This window comes from Lathyrus oleraceus, chromosome 7, assembly GCF_024323335.1.
Source record: "Lathyrus oleraceus cultivar Zhongwan6 chromosome 7, CAAS_Psat_ZW6_1.0, whole genome shotgun sequence".
NCBI classification, from domain to species: Eukaryota; Viridiplantae; Streptophyta; class Magnoliopsida; order Fabales; family Fabaceae; genus Lathyrus; species Lathyrus oleraceus.
The window spans coordinates 134,007,840-134,034,965 of NC_066585.1; the positions used below are offsets into that span (position 1 = coordinate 134,007,840).

Here is a 27,126-nt window from a genome sequence, read left to right on the forward strand (position 1 = left end):
CATTGTAATCTTTGTTATGATGTCAACACATTGAAAAAAGAATGGGACCAAAAAGCCTCTTGAGCAAGATGTCCTATTGAGTTGAACACGGGGACTTGGAACTGAAGAAATCACCATTGCCCGAAATTTGAACTTCACTAATCTCAATTCTAAGCCAAATTAGCAAGTGTTTTGGACCTAAACATGTTTAACCGAGTCTCTAGAAGTTAATTGACCCTTGAAACGCATCATTTGACAGAAGAAGCAATTGGAAGAGTTGCTTAAGAAGAAGTTTGTTCGACTGAGTGTTTCACCATGAGGAGCGTCGATGTTATTAATTAAGAAGAAAGATAGTAGCATGAGGTTGTGTGTTGATTATTGACAGTTGAATAAAGTGACAATTAAGAACAAATATGCACTTCCAAGAATCGACGATTTAATTTTCTGTCGCGTGATTTAAAAATGTCTATGTATTGTTAAAGGATTTTCATTAATGACACCTTAAATTTGTTGAGAATAACAAGTGTGAGTAGTGTGGGGAAGTCTCATATTGGTTAGAAATATAGAGACTTGAGCATTTATAAGTGAGCGAACCTATATGTCTGTCACCTTAAGATTTTGAGTGAACATGCGGTGTGTCTCTCACAAAGGTGTGTTACACTTGAGAAAAGTCCCAAAGTAAAAATGCTCTCTCATATTGACCCTCGAATTAACCCTAACAATGGTATCAGAGTTTGGTTCGAGTGTAGGGACTGACTCACTTGTATTGAAAGTATCCCCACATGATCGTGAATAGAGTGTTATGTTGTAGAGTGTCAATGGCAGTACAAGTGTATATGATGAAAAAAATAACTTTTGCTTGAGGGAGAATATTGTGGATAGACTCCCACTTGAGAAAAAGTGTTGAGAATAACAAGTGTGAATAGTGTGGGAAAGTCCCACATTGATTAGAAATATAGTGACTTGAGCATTTATAAGTAGGGGAACTCAAACACATATCACCTTAAGGTTTTAGGCGAGTATGTGGTGTGTCTTATGTGTGTTGCTCTTAAAGAAAAATCCCAAAGTAAAAATGCTTCCTCATCTTGATCCCTTGAATTGACCCCAACAAAATTGCCGAGTAATCCTTTATTTATAAGTTTTAGAGTTTTGGGTGTTACACAAAGTATTTATGAAGAAAAAGACGTTTTTTCTTGAAAGACCCACATGAAGGGAGATCGACACTTAACGTGTGTTTGGATTAGCGGTGGAAAGAATTGATTTTAAGAGAAATGAGTTTAGTATAATTTATTTTAATAGAATTGAATTTAACAAAATTGATTTATATTTGGATACATTTATGTAAAAGTGAGTTGAATAATAAATTTCAATATAAAAATTCACATTTAAACTAAGAAGCTACAAATTTTAACTTTAAGTAGAATCAATTATACTTTAAAAGAATCAAACATCTCAAAATCACTCCAAAATCAATTCTACATCTCTAGAATTGCTTTTGTCTCTTTCAAAAATCAAACCAGATATTTTATTAGGCCATCAATTATTCTGGTGTACGTGTGAGTACGAGAGAAACATTCATATATGGACTTGATCGAGATTTCTCCACTAATCAGATTGAGGATTGAATATTTTACGGTAAAACAGACCATCATCAATGCTGCTTAAAATAAAATGGTCAATCAACACGCTTTCATATAATTTATCTTTGAGATTTTAGATTTTCTATCAACAAAAACGGTGAATCTTAAAAAAGAAAATTCAAAAACTTATATATAACAACATTCTATCTCAATCTACTTTTAAGAGGATTGAATATGTAACAAGTCACTTTGTTTTCCGTTATTATTAGCAATAGAGACATTCTAAAGAACCTAATTAGTTTCTCCCATTATAAATCCTCTACTTAACCCACTGTAGGAAAAATAAGACGCACCGGCAGTCCGCTGAGAACTTCTAAAACATACGCAAACATACGTATAAAACCACTAATAACAATAACAAATTCGGAATGTTCCACTTACCGCCTCTCATCTTCCTCTTTTTTTTGGCACATTAGAACAAAAAATAAAACAACAAAAAGCATAATTCTCCAACTTCCACACTAGCTAACTTCCACTTCCACCCTTAACACTATAAATTAATTCATCACGCACACAAACAAAAACGCAATCAATCTATTTTCATTTTCTCTCTCCCATTTCATCTCCGTGTGCGAGAGAAAAAAACCCGACATGGCTTTCGGGTTCGGGTCATCCGACGATGTATCCGGTTTCAAATTCCTGTTCCTCATGGCGCTCATCTACGGTCTCATCTCTATGCTTACATACTCCGTTATCCACATGAAGTTCATCAATCCTCTCCTTATCGACGCCCCTCTCGATCGATTTTCTGAAGCCAGAGCCGTCGAACATGTCAGAATGTTGTCTCAAGAGATCGATGGCCGCCATGTGAGTCTTCTGTAAATCTTAACATAATCTATCTCTGACGGATTTTTCATAGTCATGACTGTTTTTTCAGAGGTTGGGTACCTACATTGATATTAATTAAAAATGTTGATGTCGGTTTCGGAAACTGACACATGCGACCATGTAGGAAGGGCGTCCTGGTTTGAAAAAAGCTGCTCTATACATTAAGGGTGAGTTGGAGTTAATAAAGGACAGAGCTACCTCTAATGTCAGGTTTGTTGCTTTAATTCTTTTTTAAGCAATGTTCAGATTTCGCCTTTTTTTTCTTTTTTATTATTATTAATTTGCAAGCATTTTTGTTGCAGAATTGAGATTGAAGAGAGCACTGTTAGTGGATCCTTCAATATGAACTTTTTGCGTCACCATATAGCTTTGGGATACAGAAACCATACTAATATTCTTATGAGGTATATTTGCAGTGGTGAATTGTTATCTGTAGGATTCGATTATGTGCTTATCTGGTATATTTTACTGTAGGATATCATCTTTAGAATCGAAAGATACTGATCCGTCGGTTTTAGTGAATGCGCATTTTGATAGTCCGCTTGGTTCCCCTGGTGCCGGTGATTGTGGTTCATGTGTTGGTTGGTAGCGACTGTATTTGAAGTCTTTGTTGTATTCGAAAGATTATATTATATTCGGAAAATATATAACTCGAGCATACTAAGTCTTGTTTCATTTTCTTCCTTTTCTCAGCGTCGATGCTGGAAATTGCAAGACTAATTGTGGACTCCGGTTCGGCTCTGCGCCGCCCTGTTATTTTCCTTTTTAACGGTGCGGAGGAACTTTTCATGTTGGTAGGATGTCTATTCTGTAAATGTTTCGAGTTGAAATTACATATATGACTTTTGAATTAAAATTTTGTCCGGAAGAAATGACGATATTGTGATCAGAAAATTTAAATGTACTAGGATCTTTGCTAATGAGGTGTTATTTACTTCTGAATCCTTGATGCTTAAGGGTTCACATGGTTTCATGAAGACAAATAAGTGGCATGACACAATAGGAGCTTTTATAAACGTCGAGGCATCTGGGACTGGAGGGCCGGGTAAACACGATGTTAAATTTCTGTTATGAATAGTAGTAAAATATCATAAGCTACATCTGAATAACGTAGGAATTTCGCTGGATAATGTTGTTAATTAACAGATTTAGTATGCCAATCTGGACCGAGTTCTTGGCCTTCTAATATCTATGCGGAAGCAGCAATGTACCCTATGGCTACTAGTGCAGCTCAGGTTTTGTCTTTATTACCTGTTTAGTACTTTATTATGCTGTGTAGAAATTATTTTCCGTATACGTATATACCAATACAAATCCGAACTTTCTGTTGTAATATGCAGGATGTTTTTCCTATTATTCCTGGAGATACAGATTATAGAATATTTTCTGAAGATTATGGCGATATTCCCGGGCTTGACATTATCTTCCTCCTTGGTGGTTATTTTTATCATACCTCCTATGATACATTGGAACAATTCTTGTATGTACTTTACCTACTTTATTTGGTTCGGATATTTTATTTTAATTTTATATCACTTTTTTCTTCTCTTGAAAGTAAGGTAATGCTGCTTATGCAATGGTTACAATCCTTCTCTAGACAGAATTTTTATAGTACTATGTTGCCATTTTTTATAGTATTTTTCCTCATACATGTCTTTGATCATTTTGATGTGTTGTTTCTATGTCTCCAGACCCGGAAGCATCCAAGCACGCGGAGAAAATTTGTTCGGCATAATCAAGGCTTTTACTAATTCTTCTAAGTTACAAAACAAATATCAAACAAATTATAGTGAAGTTAGAGCTAGCTTATTCAACGAAGAGCGGGCTGTATTCTTTGATTTTCTCTCATGGTTTATGGTATGCACTGATACTTATAGCAATATAATTTTTAAAATCGGTCCATCTCGCTCTTTTGTTTTCTTATATTTATATTGCCGATTTTCAGATATTTTATTCCAAAAGGGTTGCTAAAGTTCTTCACAGCATTCCTATATTCTTATTCCTTGTAATGTCTTTTACACGTGGTCGGTCCCATTCTTGGTTCGCAACTTTATGTGATTTTGTGAAAGGTAAATCAGTAAATGGTTACTTCTTTATAAGACGTATTCTAATCGTGGCCTCCTTGTTGATCAGTTTAGTTGTATGTTTGACATTTTGAAATTTATTGGATTTGCAGGATTTCTGTTCCATGCAGCTGGGATGATATTGGCAGTTGTTGTGCCTGTTGCGTTTTCTTTGCTGAGATTACTGTTCTCATCTCAAACAATGAATTGGTAACTTCATTTAAATCAGTATCTAAGGTGTAACAGCTGAAATCCCTTAATGTATGTTTTTCGGTTCTCGTGTTAACATAATGGATGAAACACACAGGTTTGCTCATCCATTCTTGGCATTCATGATGTTTATACCTTGTGGACTTGTTGGTCTTATTATTCCAAGAATACTCTGGAGAAGCTTTCCTCTTTCTCAAGATGTCGCAATTGTCAAGAGATCAAAAGAGGTATTCCAGTACATTGAAAACATGTTTTTATTGGTTCCATTAATCGTTGTGTGAAATATTTTGTCGGAGAGAGAGATTTCTAAGTCCAAGACGCCTAACTTTTGATTTGACACGTAAATTTCAGGCACTATCTGATGAAGCAAGGTTTTGGGGAGCATTTGCGTTCTATGCCGTATTAACTTTGGTGCGCAGATTTAATATGTAGTCATAAAATTCAATCTTTTTGCAGCACGATGCGATGTATTCACTTTTTTTATTTTATTTTTTGGCTAACAAATTTAGTAAACATCAGGCTTATCTTGCAGCTGGGTTGAGTGGAGGTTTCGTGACTTTTTTTGCATCAGCTTCTATGCTTCCTTCATGGATATCCTTCTGCTTATCAGTCAAATCGTTCGGACGACGTTCATTCAGGTTGATCATAAATAACCATCTATGTTTTTTTTTTTGCATAAACAAATTTTCATGTCTTCATCTTCAGTCTTTCGAGCATCCTTTGCACATTACAGTACATTCGACTTGTGCCTTACTGCATTTATATGCATGCTATTTATCTAATTTTTTGTGCGGAATCTGTCATTCTAATTTTGCAATAACTTTTCTGTTCACTTCATTTTTTTCACTTTCTAGGTCAACAATGTTTTACATATTGCCTCTAGTTCCATGCCTTGCATATGCCGTTTATTTTGGCGGCTTTCTTGCTCAGTTTTTAATCGAGAAGATGGGCATGATGGGTTCTCTTCCTCTACCATATGGTTAGTTTTTGATAGAAATATACTGATAAATATTGAAGTAATATACTGTCAAAATGCTCGGTACTGAACATAACTCATTGCAGGGCACTATGTTCCGGATATTATCGTGGCTGCAGTAATTGGACTCGTAACTGGTTGGTCTGTTGGCCCTCTAATACCCATTTGTGGTCATTGGTTAGCAAGATCATCAATTGTGCGATTTCTGTTGCACCTCAGCGTGCTTGCTTTGGCGTTATCATCTCAGTTCTTTCCTTACTCCATGTCGGCTCCTAAGAGAATTGTTTTTCAGCATACTTTCCGAACTTCAGGTATTGATACCCGACAATTTTATCAGAAATGATAGTGTCAACTATTACAATTTTCATGACACCCTCTGAAACAGTAGCGACTTAATCTAGTGTCGACAATGTGTTCTTTTCTATTATCAGTTTAGTACTCAAATCAAATCTCCAATTTTTAATTTTCTGCTTTCAGATTTCTTACAAATTTTGTGATTTGGCAGGCTCGAGTCAGATAACGGAATCCACTTATGATTTTTCTGTACTAGATTCTAATTCCTTACAATTCCTATTCAAACATTCGCCTGAAGCAGCAGAAATATTGAATGTTACTTCAGAGTTTTCATTTGAATCCGCATCACGGTCTAACCGCCATGATTGGATGGTAAGTTTAGTGCCATTATTATATGAATATAGTGGTTAATATTCTTAGCGCTTGTGAATTCTAGAAATTATCGCGAAAAAAATTCTCTTTGTAGGTACTTTTTCCAGTTTCTTCTCTCTTTTCAAATAGTCTGAAATTCCCCGCAAACGAGGATGATATTTTGAAACAGTATCAATTCTTTCCCACATTATTTGTTCAAAATACTTCTTCAAATTCTGAAAAGGGACATAGAAGAATTCACTTGGATCTTTATTTAGGGTGAGTGAAAAATGGCGAATTCGCCGAGCATCGTACAAAAACACAATTTATGTTCCAAGTGGTTTCTATTTTTTTATCCTTGTTTTAATGCACGCATAACTTGATTTATATTCCTTTCAGTTCCTTAGAAGAAATCTGGGTTACCGTTCTTAACATCACCGGTCCGCTATCCAGTTGGTCGTTTGCAGATAATGCGCTTCCAGGTACAAAACCCGTATCATCGATTTTTCTTTTAGGTTGATAACATTTTTTGCTATTGCATTAAATTTGTTTGTATATGCACAGGAACCGAAGCGTATGGCGGAGGTCCACCATCGTATATACTGCGTCTTAGTGGACCAAGCGACAGGAACTGGTCTTTCTGGTTAGAGGTAAAGTTTCTTGCAGCATTAAATTTCTTCTTTTTCACAATAAAAGCTGAGATTCTATATTTGGTTGATAACATCAGGCTAACAGTTCTGAAGCATTGAGAGTGGAAGTTTCAGTTTTGGACCAAAAGTTGGTTGATCCTGCAAAGATATTAAAGAGTGTTTTCCCAGACTGGGTTGATGTAGTTGCTTATTCTAGTTTCATTTCTAGCTATACCTTTTAATAATTATCAAAGTTGTATAGGATAGTCATAGCCACAGGAATTGTTAGAATAATTTATTAATTTAGTTTATATTTTTATTCGATGTCATGGAATATCGTAAATATCTACCAAGTTCTGATATTTACAATGCGCTAAGTTTTAAGATATATTCATAGTTTTAAGAATATGGGGTTATCAGGAAATGTAACAATTTTCTCTTTGAAAATCAATTGTTTGAAACTCATTCATTCACAAAGAACACTAGTCAAGGTTATTCGTCTAAGACATAAGGACATATTTTCCTTGGTTGGTGAATGTTTCTGTCTCACTTTTGTTTGAGATTTCTCTTGTGTTTGGTGTGTTCTTAGGATGGGGCAAAGTGTTCGGTCTTTTTAAGACTTGGACAAAAATAAGTTGAAAAAATGCTACAAGAGACGTGAAAATCTTTGCAAATTACGAAATGGTTAAGGTGACAGAAAGAGATAAGGTTAGGCGAAAGAATAGATGTGTCCAGAAAGTTTGACATTGAAAACAATATAGATTAAATATTTATATAAAAAATATTCTCCCTCCATTTATAAATTATTTTGCAAAATAAATTTATTTTAAGTGGTAATAGCATTTTACATGTAATATAGACGACTTCTCCTTACCTTTTGTAAAAAACAACGGAGATTTCAACATTTGAAGATCGTCTTGTCTTAGATTTTCTAATAATCTGATTCACCAAAAATGTATTTATGACATGCTAATTATTTTGTTTGTGTTCTAATTCTTTTTCTAATGTCATGGCCTTTATCAATTAATTATTGTATTAAAGACAAATGAAATAAAAATCCTAAAACCTTTGAATTGATTCCGATCTTTCTAGTTCATCATTTTTTCAGATTATTCTATCCTTTCTTATCGCAATATCATTCCTAGTTCACCTATAAAGTGAAGTTAGGGTTTTAAAATGGATTGTAACGGAATTTTGTAATTCAAATGGAAGAGATATATTTATATGTAATTGTAATCAATTCACGAAGATACTGGTTTCGTTTCAAATACTCAGATGAATTCAAAAGGAAAATTTGGAGATGCAAGAATTTTGAAATAATATGTATGATTTAATTTTGAATAGCTCTCAAAGTAGTAAAGTAATGCAAACACACGTATAATATATTTAGGTTTGATCGATTAAAGAGTGACTTGGATCAGACCATTTTTTCTTTCTTTTTTAGCCAAATTTACTCTCGGATCAGCAAATGCAAATGTCCCAAGCATAAAGGGAGTGTGGTAGTAGCTGGATGAATCTGAATTGCCTGGCTACTAAGTTGGATTGATAGCCAACAAAGCCATAGTCAGGAGTCCCAATTTCGATTTTGGTCGATAGGAGGGTGGGTGTCAAAAACGCCGCCTAGATAGAATTCGACATGGTAGCGGTTGAGGGCGACACACCAGGAAATCTATTTCTAAACCAGGATGGGCTAACACATCGGTTCATGATAAGAGTCATGGTCGAGACAAAAGTGGTCGACTTGACGAACAATTCTATGTATTTCATAAATATGATTCATGAGGGGGTGTCATAAAGAGTAGTTAAAGCAAGCCTTATGCCTTCAATGACTCTGTAGCTAGTATGTTCTATCAAAGTTTGGGATTCAATTATTTGAAGTTTGGGCTCAAATGTAGAATTTAGCTAAAGTTGTGGAAGTCATCAGGTTTTAGTCTTGTGATGGGCGCCACATCGAATAAAGTTGGTGCTAACATGCCACAAGGGAATTGGAAAGTGTTGGTCGAACCTTTTTAGAAAAAGATTGACGCTAACAACATGGTTGGATTATATTTAAAGATAGTTCTAGAAATTTTGATCACGTTGTAGATATCTAATTTCTGCCATTGTTTTTTTCCCTTGGGATTGAACTTTTTTTAGCCAAGTGAGATACTCTTTGTTTTGGGTCGGAGGCGCAGACTGAAAGACACGTGCATGTTTGTCCATAAAGGATGTGCCGAGAGCGCGTTCTTCGAACGCTGAAGGCATTGTAATTGGGTAACCTGGAAAGAAGTTATTAACTTTCACAGAATGTGACTTCGCAGTTGGGTAAGGCCCAAAAAATGCAAGGAGTTTACTAGATAAAGAAAAAGGAATAACTTGGTTCGCCCAGTTGGAGATTTTTTCTTTTAACAATGGTGGTTCAGGTACGAAATCCCTCCCTTCATCGTTTTCTTCTGGAAAAATCGTGAATGCCAAAAGGATTCTTACTAGTGTCAAATTTTGAAGTTGGAGTTTTGGTTGCCATTGTTGAGGTTAGTAGCTTTTGCAAAGAGAAAGTAAATTGTTTTTCTGCGTAAGTGAGTTAAGGAAATGCGTGAATGAAGCAGATGAAAAGAATAATGGAGCTGAGTATTTATAATCTCAATTGCTGGTCAGAATCTAACACATGGCATACGCGTGAAGGTAGTGGAATAACTTCATGTGTTACAAAGTGGAAACATTAATGTGTGAAGGGTTAGTGAAAACGTGCACATTCATGTTCTCCTATAAATTATGAGTGATGATGAGATTATGAGAAATTCTTATGAAAAATGACAAAGCGCAGTAAAGTGGTAATGATGATGATGACATCAGCGGTGAAGTTAGAATAATATCGAAAATACACTAAAAAATGCCACTTTTCGCTTTTCTAATATAAATTGAAACATGGCATTTTGTTACCTTGGATTTTCAATATATATAATAATGATAAGCAAGACACAAAGGTATATTATGGTGAGTTGTGAAGTCGAACGTGATCAATTGAGACCATAGGTTGAATTGCTTTTATCGAAGGGTGGTTTAACGTTTCCCAGTCGAGCATTAGTCAAAGATCAATGGGGACTTATGAAGTATGGACTTAATAAAATTTCCAATATTTGGGTTGGTTATTTTGATCAATCGAATGAGTCAAATGTAGATAAGACTATGTGGTTATTCAAAGACACATGGAAGTCCGTCGAAGATAACGGTTGCATGAGAACGAAGCGTGGCGTGATGTGTCTAGTCGGCCGTTGTGGGTAGTTATTTTTAGACTAGTATATAAGTAGATGTTTTATTTAGTTATAGAGATCCGCATTTGTACTAAAAATCCTGCAAACTCAAAGTATTTGTGTATTGAGAAACGGGTGAGGAAATATGTATGTATACGTTCCACATTTATGAATTTTAAGCATTTTACGTTCAAGTTTCTGAATTCAAGTTACTTTCTATTATTTTACCTTAAAATATTTGCGTTTCGATTTTAGCCACTTTATTTGTAAAGCTTTTACATTTCGATTTCACTTAAGTTCTTATCATTATCTTTCAAACACTACTCTTCGATTTCGACAACATGTTAAAAACTACAACTCACACAAATATGTTCTAGGATATTTTTGAGTTTAATTCTTTAAGTATTAATAAAAACTTATTTTGTTTACCAAATTTACAAGTAAACACTCCTCAGATAAGACTATTGCAGTCTCATATGACTCTAAGGATGAAACTAAACCTGAACCTGATGTTGATGGACTAGTGTTACAATTTGAGTATGAAACAAATGATGGTCTATGCTATTTGACGTAAGTTTGCACAAATTGGGTCAACCCTGCTGAGAATGATGATATTTGTTCTGAATTTAAAAGACGAATCAATTCTCTCTCTTGGGAGTTGTGAAAACTTTGTTATAAATATGTACAAAAGAAATTCCATGAAAAACTTTTTGAAATCATGGAGCCACTTATGGAGATGTTCAAACCAAAACCTCCACCTGCACCAGAAGTTGAACAAGAAACTAAAGTTACTCCTCCTCCTGAATATGAGATTCAAACTATTTATGGGACAAAGCCTTCTGAATCTGAATCCATTCCTCTATTGCTGAAGACTTGAAAGAACTGAAGCAAGATAATGGAGTTTTTACGTCTCATTTGGACAGACAAGAAGACATATTCAAGGAACAAGCTCAGACCAACACCAATATTTGAGGGTTGCTTTAAGTGATTATGTCAGGGTTGCTACCCCAACCTAAAACCAAAACCTTTTTTTATGTTGCTTTATGTTTATGTTTAAATTTATTGTGGTAAGTGCTTCTCTGCATCTTTATCCTTTTAATATCAATGATATTTCCTTTTCTCGCTTCTATTTTATTTCCTTTGTTTTTTTATTGACGACAAAGGGGGAGAATAATATATATGATTTTGATATACTTATTTTCCTTTCTAATTTCAAACATCTATCTCTGACATTCTTTCTGACACATGACTATGATAATTTTGAATGATCTGTGAACTTTGAAAAAGTTCACCAATGCTACTAAGAATTTTTAGTCAAGAATTGTTAGTTAACTAGGATATCCAAAACTTAGTTTTAGAAAGAAGAAACCTAGATATGACTTTCTAACCAAGCTCTGATACAAGCCAGATTCTGAAGGAATCAAGAATTTATAACCAGGCTATTATGATTAATCAAGCTCTAATTTAACAACCAAGCTTAAAAGCTTAACCAGGCTCTGATACAAGATAAATTCCCGATAACTAGGTTTTCTGATACAAAGTAGATTATGATGAAATATGAATCTGAATCTCGTACAGGGAAGTTCTCAATTTCATGCTGATTGAAATATTTTATGTATTAAAATTATTTTGAGTCTTAAACTCATGGGAGCTTGCAAAACTCACTCTTAAGATTTAAGTTGAGAAATATTTTTGATATTATAAAACTTAGGGGGAGTTTACAAACCTCATTGTGATATGTTTTTATATGATAAAACCGAGTAAAAATTGTTCCTAAAATTATATGGTTTTGTCATCATCAAAAAGAGGGAGATTGCAAGAATAATATTTGGTTATGCATTTGGTCTTATGTTTTGATGATAACAATACATAGATTCATAAAGGATAATTGTGTATCCTAATGGTTTTGTTAAGTACGCGGATACTAGATATAAGTTTTGACTCTGAAAAAGTGTCGTGTGAAGTCATCAAACTCTGAACCTAGTGAACTCTGACTATAATATATCTTTTCTACAATCATAATCAAGCTCCGGATTACTCTGATCAACGCTTCTGAACATCGCTTATCCAAATCTTTAAGGAACTTTATAGTTATGGTGACTTTATAAATGTTGGAAATTGATAGTGGATATTTACCTACATATCAATACAAGATAATGAAAAGGTTAGACAAAGACAACCATAAACATCCATAATATAAAAATGGTTTCATATAGTTTGACCTTCAGCTCTAACTTTCGTGTACCACAACATTAGTATTGTTGGAGCCGAACCACTCCTTTTTTGATTAAAAGTTATAAACTTTTGGGCATATCTTTCCTACAACTTGCAGTTTAAAGTGTTGTTCCTAAAAGGAGGCGAGTTTAACTCAAATGTACTAAACAATATAATATAGAAACCGATAAAATGAAAGGTTTCAATGTTGTTAGAGATATACTATAAATCCTTCAACACCAAGTTGACATGTTGCTTCTTACTCCTAATATTAATCTGAGTGTATCTGATTTCTTTAATGACGACAATAACATCTGAAAAAAGAGTGTCATTGATGAGCAATGGTATAAGGAACTTTAAATAAGAATGTGACTATTAACAACCAGACCTATTAACATATCTTTCTTCCATTTTCTAGAAATAATATCTTTAAAAGTAGTGAACTTGATAGGCTTCGGAAAAATGACATGATTGTTGTCATTTCCAATGGTTGTCCCACCAGTAAATCTCAAAACATACTTTTGATTAGAGGTTTTAAATAGCATATCATTGGGTTGGCCTTGAAAGTTACCTATGGTGTATGTATTGTTAATTGTTAACGATGATTCAAATAACTTCTTAAACATAGTAGGAACAATGACATGAATATCACTCCCTTGAAACTCGAAGGAAAACATGTGATCTAGAAAGAGAACAATAGAAAACAAAACGACAATAAAACAATAAACCACATAAAATAACACAAGTAGGAGTAAAAACAATATATAAAATAAAATAAAAATGAAAAGAAACCAATACATGACAAAAACCATTTTGAAAGGAATATTTAAAAATAAAATAAAATAATACAATGATAGTAATGCAGAAAAGCTGCACCAACGTTAAGACAACTGCATCAATAAATATTCAAGTACATAGCTAGTGGTTTACCTCGTGTAAGAACAATATTTAGTTTTGCATCTGACCTTATGTTTTGATGATAATAATATATAGATTCATAAAGAACAATTTTGTTTTCTAATGGTTTTGTTAAGTGTGCATATACTAGAAACAAGTTTCAACTTTGAAGAAGTGACGCGTGACATCATTAGACTCTGAATCTAGTGCACTCTGACTCTGATATGTGTGTTCTTCAATGATAATCAAGCTATGGATTACTGTGATCAATGCTTATAAACATCTCTCATCCAAAGCTTCGTATTATGACTCTAATAAGAGAAGCCTCTAACGTTGCCAAGCTCTGAAGTCTTGCGCTTAACAACTATGATGATCTGTGTCACCGAACTCTGGATCAAGACTCTGAAAACAAAGATTTTGAAGACCTTGAAAACCAAGTTCTAAAGACTCTCTCTCTCATATTGACTTTGATTCTTCTTTTATGCATGCTTTATCAACTCTCTAACTAGAGTCATTGATTAATTGAAGATAAGATCAAAAAGTTTTACGTGAGAAAATAGTATAGAGTACAAGATCAATATTCTTTCCACTACAATGATTTTGTGGGAAAGGACTATACTATCGTACCACTGTGTCCTCCATTTTCACAGACCGTTATACAAGGATACATCTACGTTTGTGTATTCCATTTATAACTTCCAACAAATCTTTTCATTGCCTATATAAAGGTGTCCTGGAAGAATGAAATAGTGCCAACCTTAAGAGAATATCTTCTACGTGAATATTGCATACTGTAAATAATTTGAGAGAAAGAAAAACAATCAGACAAGGAACTTTTTGTTCATACACTTCATAGAAAATGTTTTTGTGTGTAAATATTTGTAATACATTTGTATAATATGCTTTCTTAGAAGCAACTTTGTAACACAATTTATTTGTCAACATTTGAGTTGTATTTTTTTGAGAGACTAAGATATAGTCAGAATTTCTCAAGAAAATATTTACGATTAGTCTTTGTGGTTGTAATCAAGTCTGATTATAGTGTATTAAGTCCTTGTGATAAAGCGAAATCATCTTGGTGGGTGGACTAGAGGTAACTTTGTTAACAACGAACCAAGATAAAAATATTTGTGTCCATTATTTTCATTAGAAGTTCTCTCCTTGTTGTTGTTTTGGGCAACAAAAAATTTTCATTTTAGAAACCAAATTCAAACCCCCATTTATTGTGTTTCCGTTACCTTCAACCTCACTATCATCATCTCGAAGTGTTCTTTTGTGTTAGAACAAACGGGCCATTTATGGTGTATTTTTGCCGCGATCTTCCATAGTTCTTCTCGATAATTAATGTCTTTAATAAGCTCAAAAGGTCGTGCCATATGAAGGATCTGAAGAGACAATATGAATAAGTAAGTACAGAAACGCTGAAGGTGATATTGTAAAACATTGACCAGAAATATATGCATTTCGTAAAAGAATAAAAAAGATGAAGAAGAAAGACATTACTAGTTATGTGAACAGGAAGAGAAAGATGAAGGTGAAATCAATTGTAGCGATGAGGAATATGAACTTTGGAAAGAAGGAAATCAAATGTGGAGTAAAATGGAATGCAAAAGTACACGAGGAAACGTGTGATGGTTTAAACTTGAGTCGTGTGCAGAGAAAAAATTATGAGAAAAGTGAGATAAACTCGACATGTTAGATTGTAATAGGTTAGAGTAAAGAGAAAAAAATGGAAGTGAACCCATCATTGAGAAGTTTTGTAAATTATATTGAGAAAAATAGAAAAAAGACTAGGGCAAAATTGAACTTTCCAAAACATTAATCTTCTTATATTATAGATAAATATAAATAGACAAGAAAACTTAATCACCATATAATCACCACCGTCATAAATAAATTAGAGGAATTGATTCGTATAATAAGTTGTTTTGGATTTTTTAGTTAAAATTTACTTATATTTATTTTATGTGTCAATTTAAAATTTTTAATTTTATAAATTAAAACGAGTCTCCACTCCTAATGGGCCGGGCAGTTAACAAGTTGGGCCGCATCTGAAGAATGGTACAGATTAGGGTTATAGAAACCGCTATATAATCTCTATTCTACACTCTACTTCCTTCAGCTCTTCTGTATCTTGACCTATCAAGCCGTCGTCATGGTACCATTTTATCATTTCTCACGTTTTCTTCTACTTGTTGCTCTGTTTCAAATGTATGATCTGTTTTCATGAATCTCTGTATTTTTTTGATTATTAGGTTAAGTACTCAAGAGAGCCCGATAATCCCACCAAGTGTAAGTACCTTGTGATGCAACGCTTTAGTAGCTTTTGGTTTTGGTTTTATTGATTTTTTTTATCGATTGTGTATTTTTTTTGTCATATGCAGCCACCAAGGCAAGAGGTGCTGACCTTAGAGTTCATTTCAAGGTGATTATTTTTTGTTATTTTGTTGTCTGCTTAGTTATTTGTTAAATTTGATGAATTAGATTTGCAACAGATAGATCATTGGTATAATTGTTCAATTAGATATTTGTTGTTTTTATTTAATTGTGTTTTAATTGAACTTTTAGGGTTTAGGGTTTTGTGCCTATGATTCAAACTATAATGCAATTTAATTGTCATCACTTCAATGTCAATATGTTGAAGGAAGATTGCTTTTTATTGTTAGTTCGTTTTTTTGGGTCTGTTGATTAGAAATGGAACTCTGGATAATCATGCCATAAAAATCAGTGCTTTGTTGTCTTTATTACTCTCTCAATATGTTGTGTGGTACTGAGTTGGCCTGTTTGTTGTTTATTAGTTACCTCATTGCTTATACAAACATTTCTTTTTGCAATCTGCACCTGTTCTATTTTCGGTATAGTTATAAAAAACCCTACTACTAGTTACCATACTCTACAAAACCTGATGAAAAAAGCTGTGGTTTGTTGCCTTTGTGAGCAGTCCTCTTGTTAAATTTAGGGATATAGAATCCATTGTTATTGGGTGAACCTCTTTCCCTTTGTGTGTGAAGGTTCAGTAAACGATGAAACATTTTTTGCTTTCAATTCATACAATTGATTCGTATAACTTAGGACATAATGTGGAGTATTTACTGCCTACCTCATTACTTGGTTATCTGAGTCTAGCATAGTTACTGCTGACCTTTGTACTACTATTTTATTTGAGTTTTGCCCTGATAGCTTTCACTCTTTGTCATATAAGTTACCAATTTTAGTTTTTAAATGATTTGAAAATGTATAACAACCTGATTGATGAAAGCAGTGGTCTGGTTCCTATATGAGCAGTCTTCTCGTAACTATCAGGGATATAAATCCATTGTTTTTGGGTGAACCTATGTTCTTTTTTTGTGACCTAAGGTTCAGTAAATAATGTAACATTTTGATCTTTTCTTTCATTTATAGTTGTTTTTAAACTTTTCTTTACTAATGTTATGGTGAGTTTAGTTGATCGATGATTTTGAGTCATTGAAAAACCTGATTGATAAAAGCAGTGGTCTGTTTCCTATATGAGCAGTCTTCTCGTAACGATCAGGGATACGAACCCATTGTTTTTGGGTGAACCTATGTTCTTTTTGTGACTGAAGGTTCAGTAAATGATGGAACATTTTGATATTTTCTTTCATTAAATTTTTTAATAACTTTTGTGTACTAATGTTATGGTGAGTTTATTTGAATAGTGTTTTGGAGTCGCTGGAAAACCTGATTGACAAAAAGCAGTGGTCTGTTTACTATATGAGCAGTCCTCTCGTAACTATCAGGGATATAAAACTCATTGTTTTTGGGTGAACCTATGTTCTTTTTTTGTGACTGTAGGTTCAGTAAATGATTGAACAGTTTCATCTTTTCTTTATTAATATAGTTCGGTGTTTTTAATTTTATTATCTGTTTTGCATTTTACTTTTTTTCACTAATGTCTCAGTAAGTTTAGTAAATCGATAATCTGGAGTCACTGAAAAACCTGATTGACAAAAAGCAGTGGTTTGTTTACTATATGAGCAGTCCTCTCGAAACTATCAGGGATATAAAACTCATTGTTTTTGGGTGAACCTATGTTCTTTTTTTGTGACTGTAGGTTCAGTAAATGATGGAACAGTTTCATCTTTTCTTTATTAATATAGTTCGGTGTTTTTAATTTTATTATCTGTTTTGCATTTTACTTTTTTTCACTAATGTCTCAGTAAGTTTAGTAAATCAATAATCTGGAGTCACTGAAAAACCTGATTGACAAAAAGCAGTGGTCTGTTTACTATATGAACAGTCCTCTCGTAACTATCAGGGATATAAAACTCATTGTTTTTGGGTGAACCTATGTTCTTTTTTGTGACTGTAGGTTCAGTAAATGATGGAACAGTTTCATCTTTTCTTTATTAATATAGTTTGGTGTTTTTAATTTTATTATCTGTTTTGCATTTTACCTTTTTTCACTAATGTCTCAGTAAGTTTAGTAAATCAATAATCTGGAGTCATAGAAAAACCTGATTGAAAAAAGCAGTGGTCTGATTCCTTTATGAGCAGTCCTCTCGTAACCTTCAGGGATATAAAAACCATTGTTCTTGGGTGAACCTATGTTGTTTTGTGACTCTAGGTTCAGTAAATGATGGAATAATTTGATATTTTGTTTCTAAATATATTCTTTGTTTCTTAGTTGATACTTTTTGGTCCTTCTGTTGACGTATCTTATCATTGCCTTGTAACCTGTTTTATGTGTTAGTATTCATGGTGTTTGATATTGAAAGTCAAGATTAGTCATAGCAGAACCTGATTGAAAAAAGCAGTGGTCTGTTTCCTACATGAGCAGTCCTCCCGTAACCTTCAGGAATATCTAAACCATTGTTTTTGGGTGAACCTGTGTTCTTTGCTCATGACTAAAGGTTCAGTAAATGATGTAACATTTCCCTCAATGCATTAAAAAATTGTGATCTATTTCTGATTACTCTTACTGTGATTTTTACATTAAGTGTGTCACAGTCATCAACCCTTGTAGTGTTACTATAGATAAAATGATTTGGCATGTCTTTTGTAATGTAAGGCCTTTTCCCAGTTCATTGATTTTTATGTGTCATAGATCTAAGCCTAGCTGCCTTCTTCCTATCTGTGGCAGTGTGTTTTGTTGTTATTTATTGATCAAATGATACAATTATTAAAATTCCTTGTCCAATTTTTAGTTGTTTTTTTATATTCAAGTTATGTGATAATTATCTTTTTCTATTGAACATGCAGAACACTAGGGAAACAGCGTTTTCCATCAGGAAGATGCCATTGATCAAGGCTAAAAGGTACTTGGAAGATGTTCTTGCCCACAAACAGGCTATTCCATTCAGACGTTTCTGCCGTGGTGTTGGGAGGACAGCCCAGGCCAAGAGCAGACACTCCAATGGACAAGGAAGGTGGCCCGCCAAATCTGCAAAATTCATCCTTGATTTGCTTAAGAATGCAGAGAGCAACGCCGAAGTAAGTTCTGTATCTTTTATTTGGTCTTTACAGCTTACCATGACATTATGCTCATTTGATCGATTCTTAATTCCTATTAGGTCAAAGGATTGGATGTTGATGCTCTATATATTTCTCATATCCAAGTCAATCAAGCACAGAAGCAAAGACGCCGAACTTACAGAGCCCATGGAAGAATCAACCGTATGTTTGATTCTTGTGATTTATTTTAACAGTTCATATTTTGCGTGTTGTTGTGTTATCTTTTTTTACGGTTCATTGTCTTCTGTTTTTGTTGACTCGATCTGTTCTTTGCAGCTTACATGTCATCCCCATGCCACATAGAGTTGGTACTATCTGAAAAGGAAGAACCTGTCAAGAAGGAGGTATTTGAGTCATCATGTTTTTGTTGATTTTCCTATTTCTTTATTGCTTGTATTTATGTAATTTCTCATTCTTTAATTGTATTATGCAGCCTGAGACCCAGTTGGCTTCTAGCAAGAAGAGGGCTTAAACTCCACCAAGTGGCACTTTGTCTTGAACTCGGTTTATTTTAAGAGAACAATTTTGTTGCCATGTTTTATTTTCTTCCATTATTTGTTGTATGAAGTATTTGTAGGATAAAGCTTTCAAACTGTTAAGGTTTATACTGTTTTGAATTATTGAGTCAATTTTGAAACTATCGTCTTTATCTAACAATTCATGACAGTGTCACATATTCACCACCTAAGTTTTTGATATGTCTGTTTTAAATAACATACAGCAGCGCCAGGGCTATGAAGTGTGTCATAATAATGATTTAATTTCAGACATTGTGTGATGTCTGTTTTATAAACTATTTTTTAGTGGTTCATGGTGAAAAAACGTACTTACTAGCAATGATAGAGTGGATCAAAGATCTAGAGTTAAGACTTATTGTCTTTATCTTTCATGTTAAAATGGAATAGACTCATCCAACTCTTTAAATCAAAACAATACTAAATTTCATTCTATTCTTCACGATCTTAAACATTTCTTAGACTATTTGAAGTAGGTGACAACAACTTTCATGTTTGCGAACATTCTAAAAGAGGGTATCATCTGTCCATGTACAGTCCTTATTCTTGTCTGATTCTCTTGGTAAAAAAGGACGAGTCATGTCCTTTAAAGGGAACTCAATGCAATCACTCGTAAAAATCACAAAATTCAAGTGTTTTCGTAACCGGTTATCACTCAAGGGTTTTTGTAACCGGTTATCACTCAAGTGTTTTCGTAACCGGTTAAGTGTTTTGGTAATAGGTTAACGTTGTACTGTATTTTTGGCTTTGGTAATCGATTACCACTGCTATTGAAATAGTTGTACTTGAGTAATGTATTGTATTTATGACTTTTGAAATAGTTGCCTTTGGGTACTGTGTTTTGGTACTCAAGTACCATTGTGTTCATTGTATTTTTTGCCTTTGGTAATCGATTACCATTGCTTTTGAAATAGTTGTACTTGGGTAATGTATTGTATTTATGTCTTTTGAAATAGTTGTATTTGGATACTGTGTTTTGGTACTCAAGTACCATTGTGTTGAATTTGAATGGTAGAAACAACTATACCTGGGTTTCATAAAGCTTTACTCAATTTTATAAATTTTATGGTTCCAAGTTCTAACATTTGGTATCAATAGCCTGATTTGATTCATCAAACATTCAGTGTGTAACATGAACTATTTCTCCAATGAAAGAATTCAGGCAAGCCTCCCAATCCTTTATGCGGATAATTATGAAAAATGGTGCAAGTTAATGAAGGTGTTGTTTGGCTACCAAGAAGTTCTTGAAGTGATCAAGAACAATGTGAATCATCTTGTCAAAGGTGCTAAGGATGCACAACTAGTGTCACATAAGGAAGAAAAGAAGAAAGATTTTAAGGCGTTGGTTTTGATCCATCAATGTGTGGATACAAACAACTTTGAGAAAATTGGCGATTTTGAATCATCGAAGCAAGCATGGGAAATCTTGGAGAAGGCGTATGTAGGGGCTGACACGACCAAGAAAGTTGTGAGGTTACAAACTCACAAAAGAAAACTTGAGTTGATTCAAATGGAGGAGAAAAAGACCATCAACGATTTCACAACGAGAATTATTCAATTGGTAAATCTAGTAAAAGCGTGTGGAGAACCTGTTACAGAAAAATAAGTTATCGCAAAAATCTTGAGTTCTTTAACATAGTCGTAGCGATTGAGGAATCGAAGAATTTGACGACAATGAGCAAAAATGAGCTACAAAGCTCTCTTAAAGTACACGAGCAAATGATGGAGGGGAGAAACTGTGACAAGGCAAAGGAGGAGATCGCTTTGCAAGCTCGTTTCAACAAGAAAGACAAGAAATCAAAGGGGAAATGACCCATGAAAAGTATAGGGAATTTTCATATATTTGTTTGAAAAGAATCCGGAAGTTCCAAGAGTTTGGCTTGTCAAAAGGGTGAGAGAAGCTGCAACAAGAATGGTGGTTAATTCAACTTTATAGGTGAAAGGAGAAGAATTGACAAGAGCAAAATGTAATGCTTTATTTGTCAAAAGTCCGATCATTTACGAGAGAGTGCAATGAGAACAAGAAGGAAACTCAAGTGGATGAAGCCAAGGTTGTAAGACAAGTGTTTGATAAGGAGAACACACTCTTGGTCATGATCACAAAAGGCGAATGCAGTAACAGTAGTTGGAAGAATATTGCAGAACCATGCTGTAACCGATTACTAATACGATGTAATCGATTACCAACAACATAATTTTCCATGGTAACTACAAAAGAGACAATTCACTATAGTTAGCAATGGTATTTGGACTATAGATGTTCTACTCATATGCCTGGGAGAAAATATTGCTTTGTTACAATCAATCCTGCGATGAAGAACATAGTAAAGTTCATAGATGACACCACTCTAGCAGAGGAAGGGATCAATGATGTATCAATCGAGAGAAGGGAATGTAGACATTCTTTAATAAATGATGGGTTTGATGCGTTACAAGATTCACATGGAGAACAATGCACTATGAATTATGGACGCAAACATGGGTTTGATCCTAAAGGCTCTTATGTCTCCCAATAGAACTTACAAGGTTGAGTTTAAGGTTATGAAGCATATATGTATCACTATTACGACTAGTCGGGAAGAGTGGAATGGAACTAAATGCTTGGGCATCTCAACTTTAGAGATCTCAATGCCTTGCAAAAGAACGAAATGGTAATGAAGCTGTCATTGATCAACATACCGACTGAAATTTATAAAGAATGTGTGCAAGAGAAGCAACATAAGGGAGACTTCAGTAAGGATGCAGACTGTGAAACTAAGCATCACCTTTAGGTGGTGTATTCAGATGTGCGTGGACCGATGCAAGTTGATTCGATTGGTGTGAATAGATATTTTGTCACATTCATCGATTATCATAGTAGAAAGATATATACATACCTAATCAAGAGAAATGATGAAGTATTTGAAGTGTTTAAGAAGTTCAAGTTCATGGTTGAGAGGAAAAACGACCACAAGCTCAAAGTTCTCATAACGCATGGTAGAAGCGAATATGTCTCAAATGACTTTGGGAGGTTTTATGATATAATACATGAGGTAGTACCACCCTATACATCGAAAAAAAGGATGTTGCCTAAAGGAAGAACCGATCGATTATGAACATGGTGAGATGCATGTTAAAAGGGAATAAGTTACCGAAAGAGTTATGTGGAGAAGCGGTGTCCATAACTTCATAAATATAAAGAAGTTATATGAAATGTAAATGGCAATGAATGATAAATGACTAAAGTTTTAAATTGCATAAAGTAATTGACTTGAACGTAAAGCAATATAAACAAGAGTTAGTCAAAGGTTAGTCAAGTGTTAATGGTGATTCTAATTGATTAAGTCATTCTTTGGAGAACACTCAATCATTCATTCACAAGTATGAATCCTTAAACCAAGACATCTTTCATGAAAAAGGCTCAAACTTGGATAATTCAACAAGTATGCCACTAGCTCCCATGAAAGGAAAAAAGGCCAAGTCTCCACACAATGCCATGAAGAATGGGAGACTTACAATCTCACTTACTAGAATGCTATGCCTTGAGGGTCAAATTTAGCTCTATGTTAAGCAATTGTAATTGGACTTTTGTAGAAAAGTCACAACTATCTGAGGCCGAGCAATAAAAATATAGGTGTTAATGCATGCTAGAGATTTGGTATGAAGAACCAAACTCCTAAAACATACCGCACACTAAAAGAAAAGATCATTAAGGAGGGACCTATCTCAGTCACACTTGTATTGATTCATTTCATTGGTCAAAAGAGGGAATGCAGAAGAATAGAGATGAAGATGAAGAGGGAGAGGAAGATAGAAACACAAATTGATCATGGAGGAATTTCATCAAATCAAAACTATCCATTCATTTTGGGAGATGAAATATACATTTCATCAATCCCCTAAATCCAATGGTTTTGATCCAACAAAAGTCAAATCAACATTGACCAAGACCCAAATAGAAAGTCAAACATCACAAGACCATAAAAATGTCTCAACAATATTTTTAAACATTTAATCAATTAAAAAACAATTTAAAAATGAATTAAAATACCTTTTAATTTGGTCAAAACCTAAAATCCCTTCAAAACACGAAATAAATTGACAAGGGATTTATCCTAGGTCAAACAAGGTCAAAGGACCTTAGACAAAAAAATTCACAATTTTTAAAAAGTCAAAAGTAATTTTAAACAATTAAAAATATGCACAAAAACATTTAATTCATGAAAAATATCAAAATTAATCCAAAAAATAATTTTAATTCTGAATATGGAAAGGAAAAATATTTAAAGATTTTTGGTGAAAGTCCCATATTTTTTGGATTAAAAATGAAATTAATATGAATAAAATAAAATAAAGGGATTAAATAAGAAATCATAAAATAAAAAGAAATTAAAAAAAAAACAAGGGCCATCAAATCTCCCTCATTAATTGAGGTGACATATCTGATGGCCAAACGCGTGCTTCCAACCAACACCTCAGGCAACGCGTGTACATTCGTGGTATGCAAAAGCAAGGGTCCTGATTAAAACGTGGAACTGTAATCAGATGGTCTGGGCGAAGCCAGCACACCACTGGAGCCCTAACTCCGGCCATCTTCTCCGGTGGACCTCACCAGACTGATGCACCATGAATCAAATGGAAAATGAAAAATGGGTACATGTTTTTGAAGGAAAAATGCTCAGGAGCACGAATCTGACCTCCATTTCTTCCAATTCTAAGTATATTGAAAGATACATGGATTTCAAAAATTGAGGTTCATGAACTGAGTTGCTTCGATTTGACCTCAAAGCAACTCAATCTTGTTGCCTACATTGGTAGCACTTCAGCGAACCAAAAATCAAAGAGAATGGTGAAAAATTGAGAGAGAATCGAAGAGAGAAAGTTTATGAAAAATCACCTTCGTGAAGCTTGAATCTTGCTTGATATTTCTTCCAATTAGCCTTGACTTGACTTCAGAAGCTTGCAGGAAGTGAATTAGATCAAAGAAATGCTTGGATTCTTGGAGTTTCAACTTCAAAACAGAAGTGAAATTGAAACTCGATTTTCAATTGAAAACCTTCAAGTTTATCCTCTAATGGTGAAGGGAAGGTTGCAGGAGCAAAACTTGGGCAAGGTGTCGATAATTCTGAGCATGAGACAATGTATTTATAAGCTTGGCAATTGATTTCCACACACTTCCATTCAAATGCCAAAAATAGAAATTCTCATGTGCATGGGCGTGTGATAGGCCCATGAAGTGATGTCAAAAGGTCCAAAGATGATCATGACTGGTGCTGAAAGTGTGACATGAAGCCATGCATTTGGAATGGAGAAGTGGTTATGAGATTCATCCAAATGGAACCTTGAAGAAAAGTCATACACAAGTCATTAAAACCTTAGCCAAATGAAGTGAATTTGGGCTTTTTGGAAAGGTGAGATCAAGGGGAACAACTTTCATGTTGAACACGTTTCCATTTGAAGCTTGTATCATGATGAATTTTGAGGCGGAAGTTTGGAAAATCAAACATAATTGAATTTTTTTTAAGTACCAAGTCAAATGTTCACTTCTTCCACCTTGAATAACTTTTGCTATGGGATTCAAATGGAAAACATTACTTCATAAAAGCTGTAGCTCTTTTAAACCTATTCAATTTAGTCACAAATTTGTCATCATTTAGATTTGGCATGAAGGAGTTATGCATTTTAGAAGTTGAGGAAAATTGTTTGTTCAATGGTAATGGCCCAAAATGACCTATAATATTTCCTCTTGGCACATGCCATTTCAAGTTGAATTTGAAGTTTCTAAAAGAATAAAAGTTGGAGAGTACATCTTGAAATTGATCATGAAACTTGGATGGACTTCATCCCATAAAAATTGAGCAAGTTATGGTCCTTGGAAGTTGACCTCCTAACTAGGGCACATACAAAATGACCTATAATCTTTCACCATAAAAAATGATCTTTCAAGCAAAACTAGCTCTTGACCTCAACATTAACGTTGTTTGGAATGTCATAATGAGTAACTTTTCTCTTGGAAACATTTTCATATGACAAAAAGTGTAGGAGATATGGTCTAGGGAACCCCAGTTTTGACCAGTTGACTTTCTCTGGTCAACCACCTTGAACCAACTTGCAAACTTGAAGTTCTATTGATCTTTGGGACTCATGGAGGATAATATATGCATAAGATGATGTATAATTAAGTATACATTGAAATATTTGATCAAATGATGAAGACACTTACTGAGGAAGTCACACAAGATACCCAGATGAATTAGGGCTTCCAAGACAGACAAGCTTCTAACTCTTGGTGATTTCTTGATCAAAATGATAGGTGAAGATCACGGGGATCCATATATGATATCTAAAACCATTGTGAACCATCTCTTGATTGATATCCTTGCATTGAGGATCTCAAATCCTAGATATGAGCTTGATAAGGCATTGGTGGATGCACACACTACCTACAAAAGAAACAAAGCTATACATAAACATGTTTTTGGCATTTTGTAAATAATGAAAAACAAAGTATGATACAATCAAATGTGCTTGGTGTTTTCTCCCAATGCAAACCTAATGAATGAGGGGTAAGGATGATGCTAATGTGTGATCCCAAAGGCAATGCAAATGATGAAATAGCATGAGGGATCTTAGGGTCAAAATTGGGGTTTTACAGTGTTGAATTATAATTCCTTGTGTCGAAGTAAGTTGCTCACAGAGGCAATGAAATGTCAAAACATTTATGTCGAAATATCGTAGCATGTTGCTCGACAAAGATTTTGACTTAGGCTTATTTTGTAATTTTAGTTGAATTAGCGTAGTTGAAGTTTTTCTTAGTGAGCAAGAAAAAACTCAATCTATAAATAAGGAGTAACCCCTATGGTTGAGAATAAGAGAGTATACAGTTACATATTTGAATAAAATATCAGTTTGAAGTGCATAGAGAAACTCTGCAGAAATTTTCATCTTCTTCCCCTTTTCTCCAAAATCCTATTTCCCTTTCTTCCCCATTTCTCTAAAACCCTATTTCCCTTTCTTCTTCACTTCATCTTTTCTTTTTCTCTTTCATTATCATTGTGTATCGAAATTCTCCATAGATTTTGATGAATTTTCCGCAAAGTTTTCAAGATTGCTTGAATTTCACTACTACTATGGGCTTTACGAAAGATCTTGACATGCCTAATTCTATATGCCACTCAAAAACTACATATTTTAATCACTTAGTTGATAAAATATGTAATACACTTAAATGATGGAAGGAGAAGAAATGAGCCTTTGTGGGGAGATGGATTCTTATTAAAGCAATGGTATAAGTCATTCCTACACACGCTGAGTTGTTTTTTTGTTTCTTATTAGAATTTATATAGGATCGAAAGACTCATTTGCATATTTTGGCAGAAGGAAAATACTTTGAAATGTAAGATACACTGGATCAAGAAAAAGACTCTTTGTAACTCCATATCTGGAAGTGGCATATGGGTTTCAGATCATTCAATATTTTAATAAAGCAATATTGACAAAACAAGTATGAAGACTCTATTATACTCCCGATTTCTTTTTGGCCAGATGCTTAAGAGCTAGATACAACCCTTCAAGACTGTGCATCGAAATTCTCCATAGATTTTGGTGAATTTTCCGCAAAGTTTTCAAGATTGCTTGAATTTCACTACTACTATGGGCTTTACGAAAGATCTTGACATGCCTAATTCTATATGTCACTCAAAAACTACATATTTTAATCACTTAGTTGATAAAATATGTAATACACTTAAATGATGGAAGGAATAGAAATGAGCCTTTGAGGAGAGATGAATTCTTATTAAAGCAATGGTATAAGTCATTCCTACACATGCTGAGTTGTTTTTTTGTT

The 27,126-nt window shown here is 34.0% G+C and overlaps 2 protein-coding genes and 8 non-coding genes across 12 annotated transcripts; all 10 read left to right on the plus strand.

Annotated features, from left to right (window-relative positions):
- Nucleotides 1-1,975: 1,975 nt before the first annotated feature.
- LOC127105245 (uncharacterized) lies at nt 1,976-7,435 on the plus strand. Of its 3 annotated transcripts, XM_051042413.1 has the most exons (21): nt 1,979-2,426; nt 2,572-2,657; nt 2,750-2,851; nt 2,922-3,028; nt 3,141-3,241; nt 3,405-3,492; nt 3,594-3,682; nt 3,788-3,927; nt 4,139-4,304; nt 4,393-4,516; nt 4,624-4,720; nt 4,818-4,947; nt 5,072-5,131; nt 5,240-5,358; nt 5,575-5,699; nt 5,783-6,007; nt 6,202-6,362; nt 6,457-6,620; nt 6,741-6,823; nt 6,906-6,991; nt 7,069-7,435. In XM_051042413.1, the coding sequence occupies exons 1-21, from the start codon at nt 2,211-2,213 to the stop codon at nt 7,210-7,212; spliced, it is 2,613 nt and encodes an 870-aa protein (XP_050898370.1). In that variant the 5' UTR covers nt 1,979-2,210; the 3' UTR covers nt 7,213-7,435. The 3 variants fall into 3 exon arrangements, 2 of the variants coding, with proteins under 2 accessions (XP_050898370.1, XP_050898371.1); XR_007794973.1 differs by lacking the exons at nt 6,457-6,620; nt 7,069-7,435 and having other exon boundaries at nt 1,976-2,426; nt 6,906-6,997; XM_051042414.1 differs by lacking the exons at nt 1,979-2,426; nt 2,572-2,657 and having other exon boundaries at nt 2,922-3,032.
- A 7,945-nt stretch (nt 7,436-15,380) lies between these two features.
- Nucleotides 15,381-19,440, plus strand: LOC127108226 (60S ribosomal protein L17-2). The gene is made up of 7 exons (XM_051045653.1): nt 15,381-15,469; nt 15,567-15,603; nt 15,696-15,736; nt 18,532-18,762; nt 18,843-18,945; nt 19,060-19,127; nt 19,217-19,440. Exons 1-7 carry the CDS (start codon nt 15,467-15,469, stop codon nt 19,253-19,255), a joined length of 522 nt encoding a protein of 173 aa, XP_050901610.1. The 5' UTR covers nt 15,381-15,466; the 3' UTR covers nt 19,256-19,440.
- LOC127109612 (small nucleolar RNA snoR74) lies at nt 16,220-16,345 on the plus strand. The gene has a single exon (XR_007796884.1). It is a non-coding gene; the product is annotated as a small nucleolar RNA snoR74 (small nucleolar RNA).
- LOC127109613 (small nucleolar RNA snoR74) lies at nt 16,564-16,691 on the plus strand. Its single transcript, XR_007796885.1, has one exon. It is a non-coding gene; the product is annotated as a small nucleolar RNA snoR74 (small nucleolar RNA).
- LOC127109614 (small nucleolar RNA snoR74) lies at nt 16,793-16,918 on the plus strand. The gene has a single exon (XR_007796886.1). It is a non-coding gene; the product is annotated as a small nucleolar RNA snoR74 (small nucleolar RNA).
- On the plus strand, nt 17,019-17,147 carry LOC127109611 (small nucleolar RNA snoR74). Its single transcript, XR_007796883.1, has one exon. It is a non-coding gene; the product is annotated as a small nucleolar RNA snoR74 (small nucleolar RNA).
- LOC127109610 (small nucleolar RNA snoR74) lies at nt 17,278-17,406 on the plus strand. The gene has a single exon (XR_007796882.1). It is a non-coding gene; the product is annotated as a small nucleolar RNA snoR74 (small nucleolar RNA).
- On the plus strand, nt 17,537-17,664 carry LOC127109609 (small nucleolar RNA snoR74). The gene has a single exon (XR_007796881.1). It is a non-coding gene; the product is annotated as a small nucleolar RNA snoR74 (small nucleolar RNA).
- On the plus strand, nt 17,794-17,919 carry LOC127109606 (small nucleolar RNA snoR74). The gene has a single exon (XR_007796878.1). It is a non-coding gene; the product is annotated as a small nucleolar RNA snoR74 (small nucleolar RNA).
- LOC127109607 (small nucleolar RNA snoR74) lies at nt 18,077-18,205 on the plus strand. The gene has a single exon (XR_007796879.1). It is a non-coding gene; the product is annotated as a small nucleolar RNA snoR74 (small nucleolar RNA).
- Nucleotides 19,441-27,126: the final 7,686 nt, after the last annotated feature.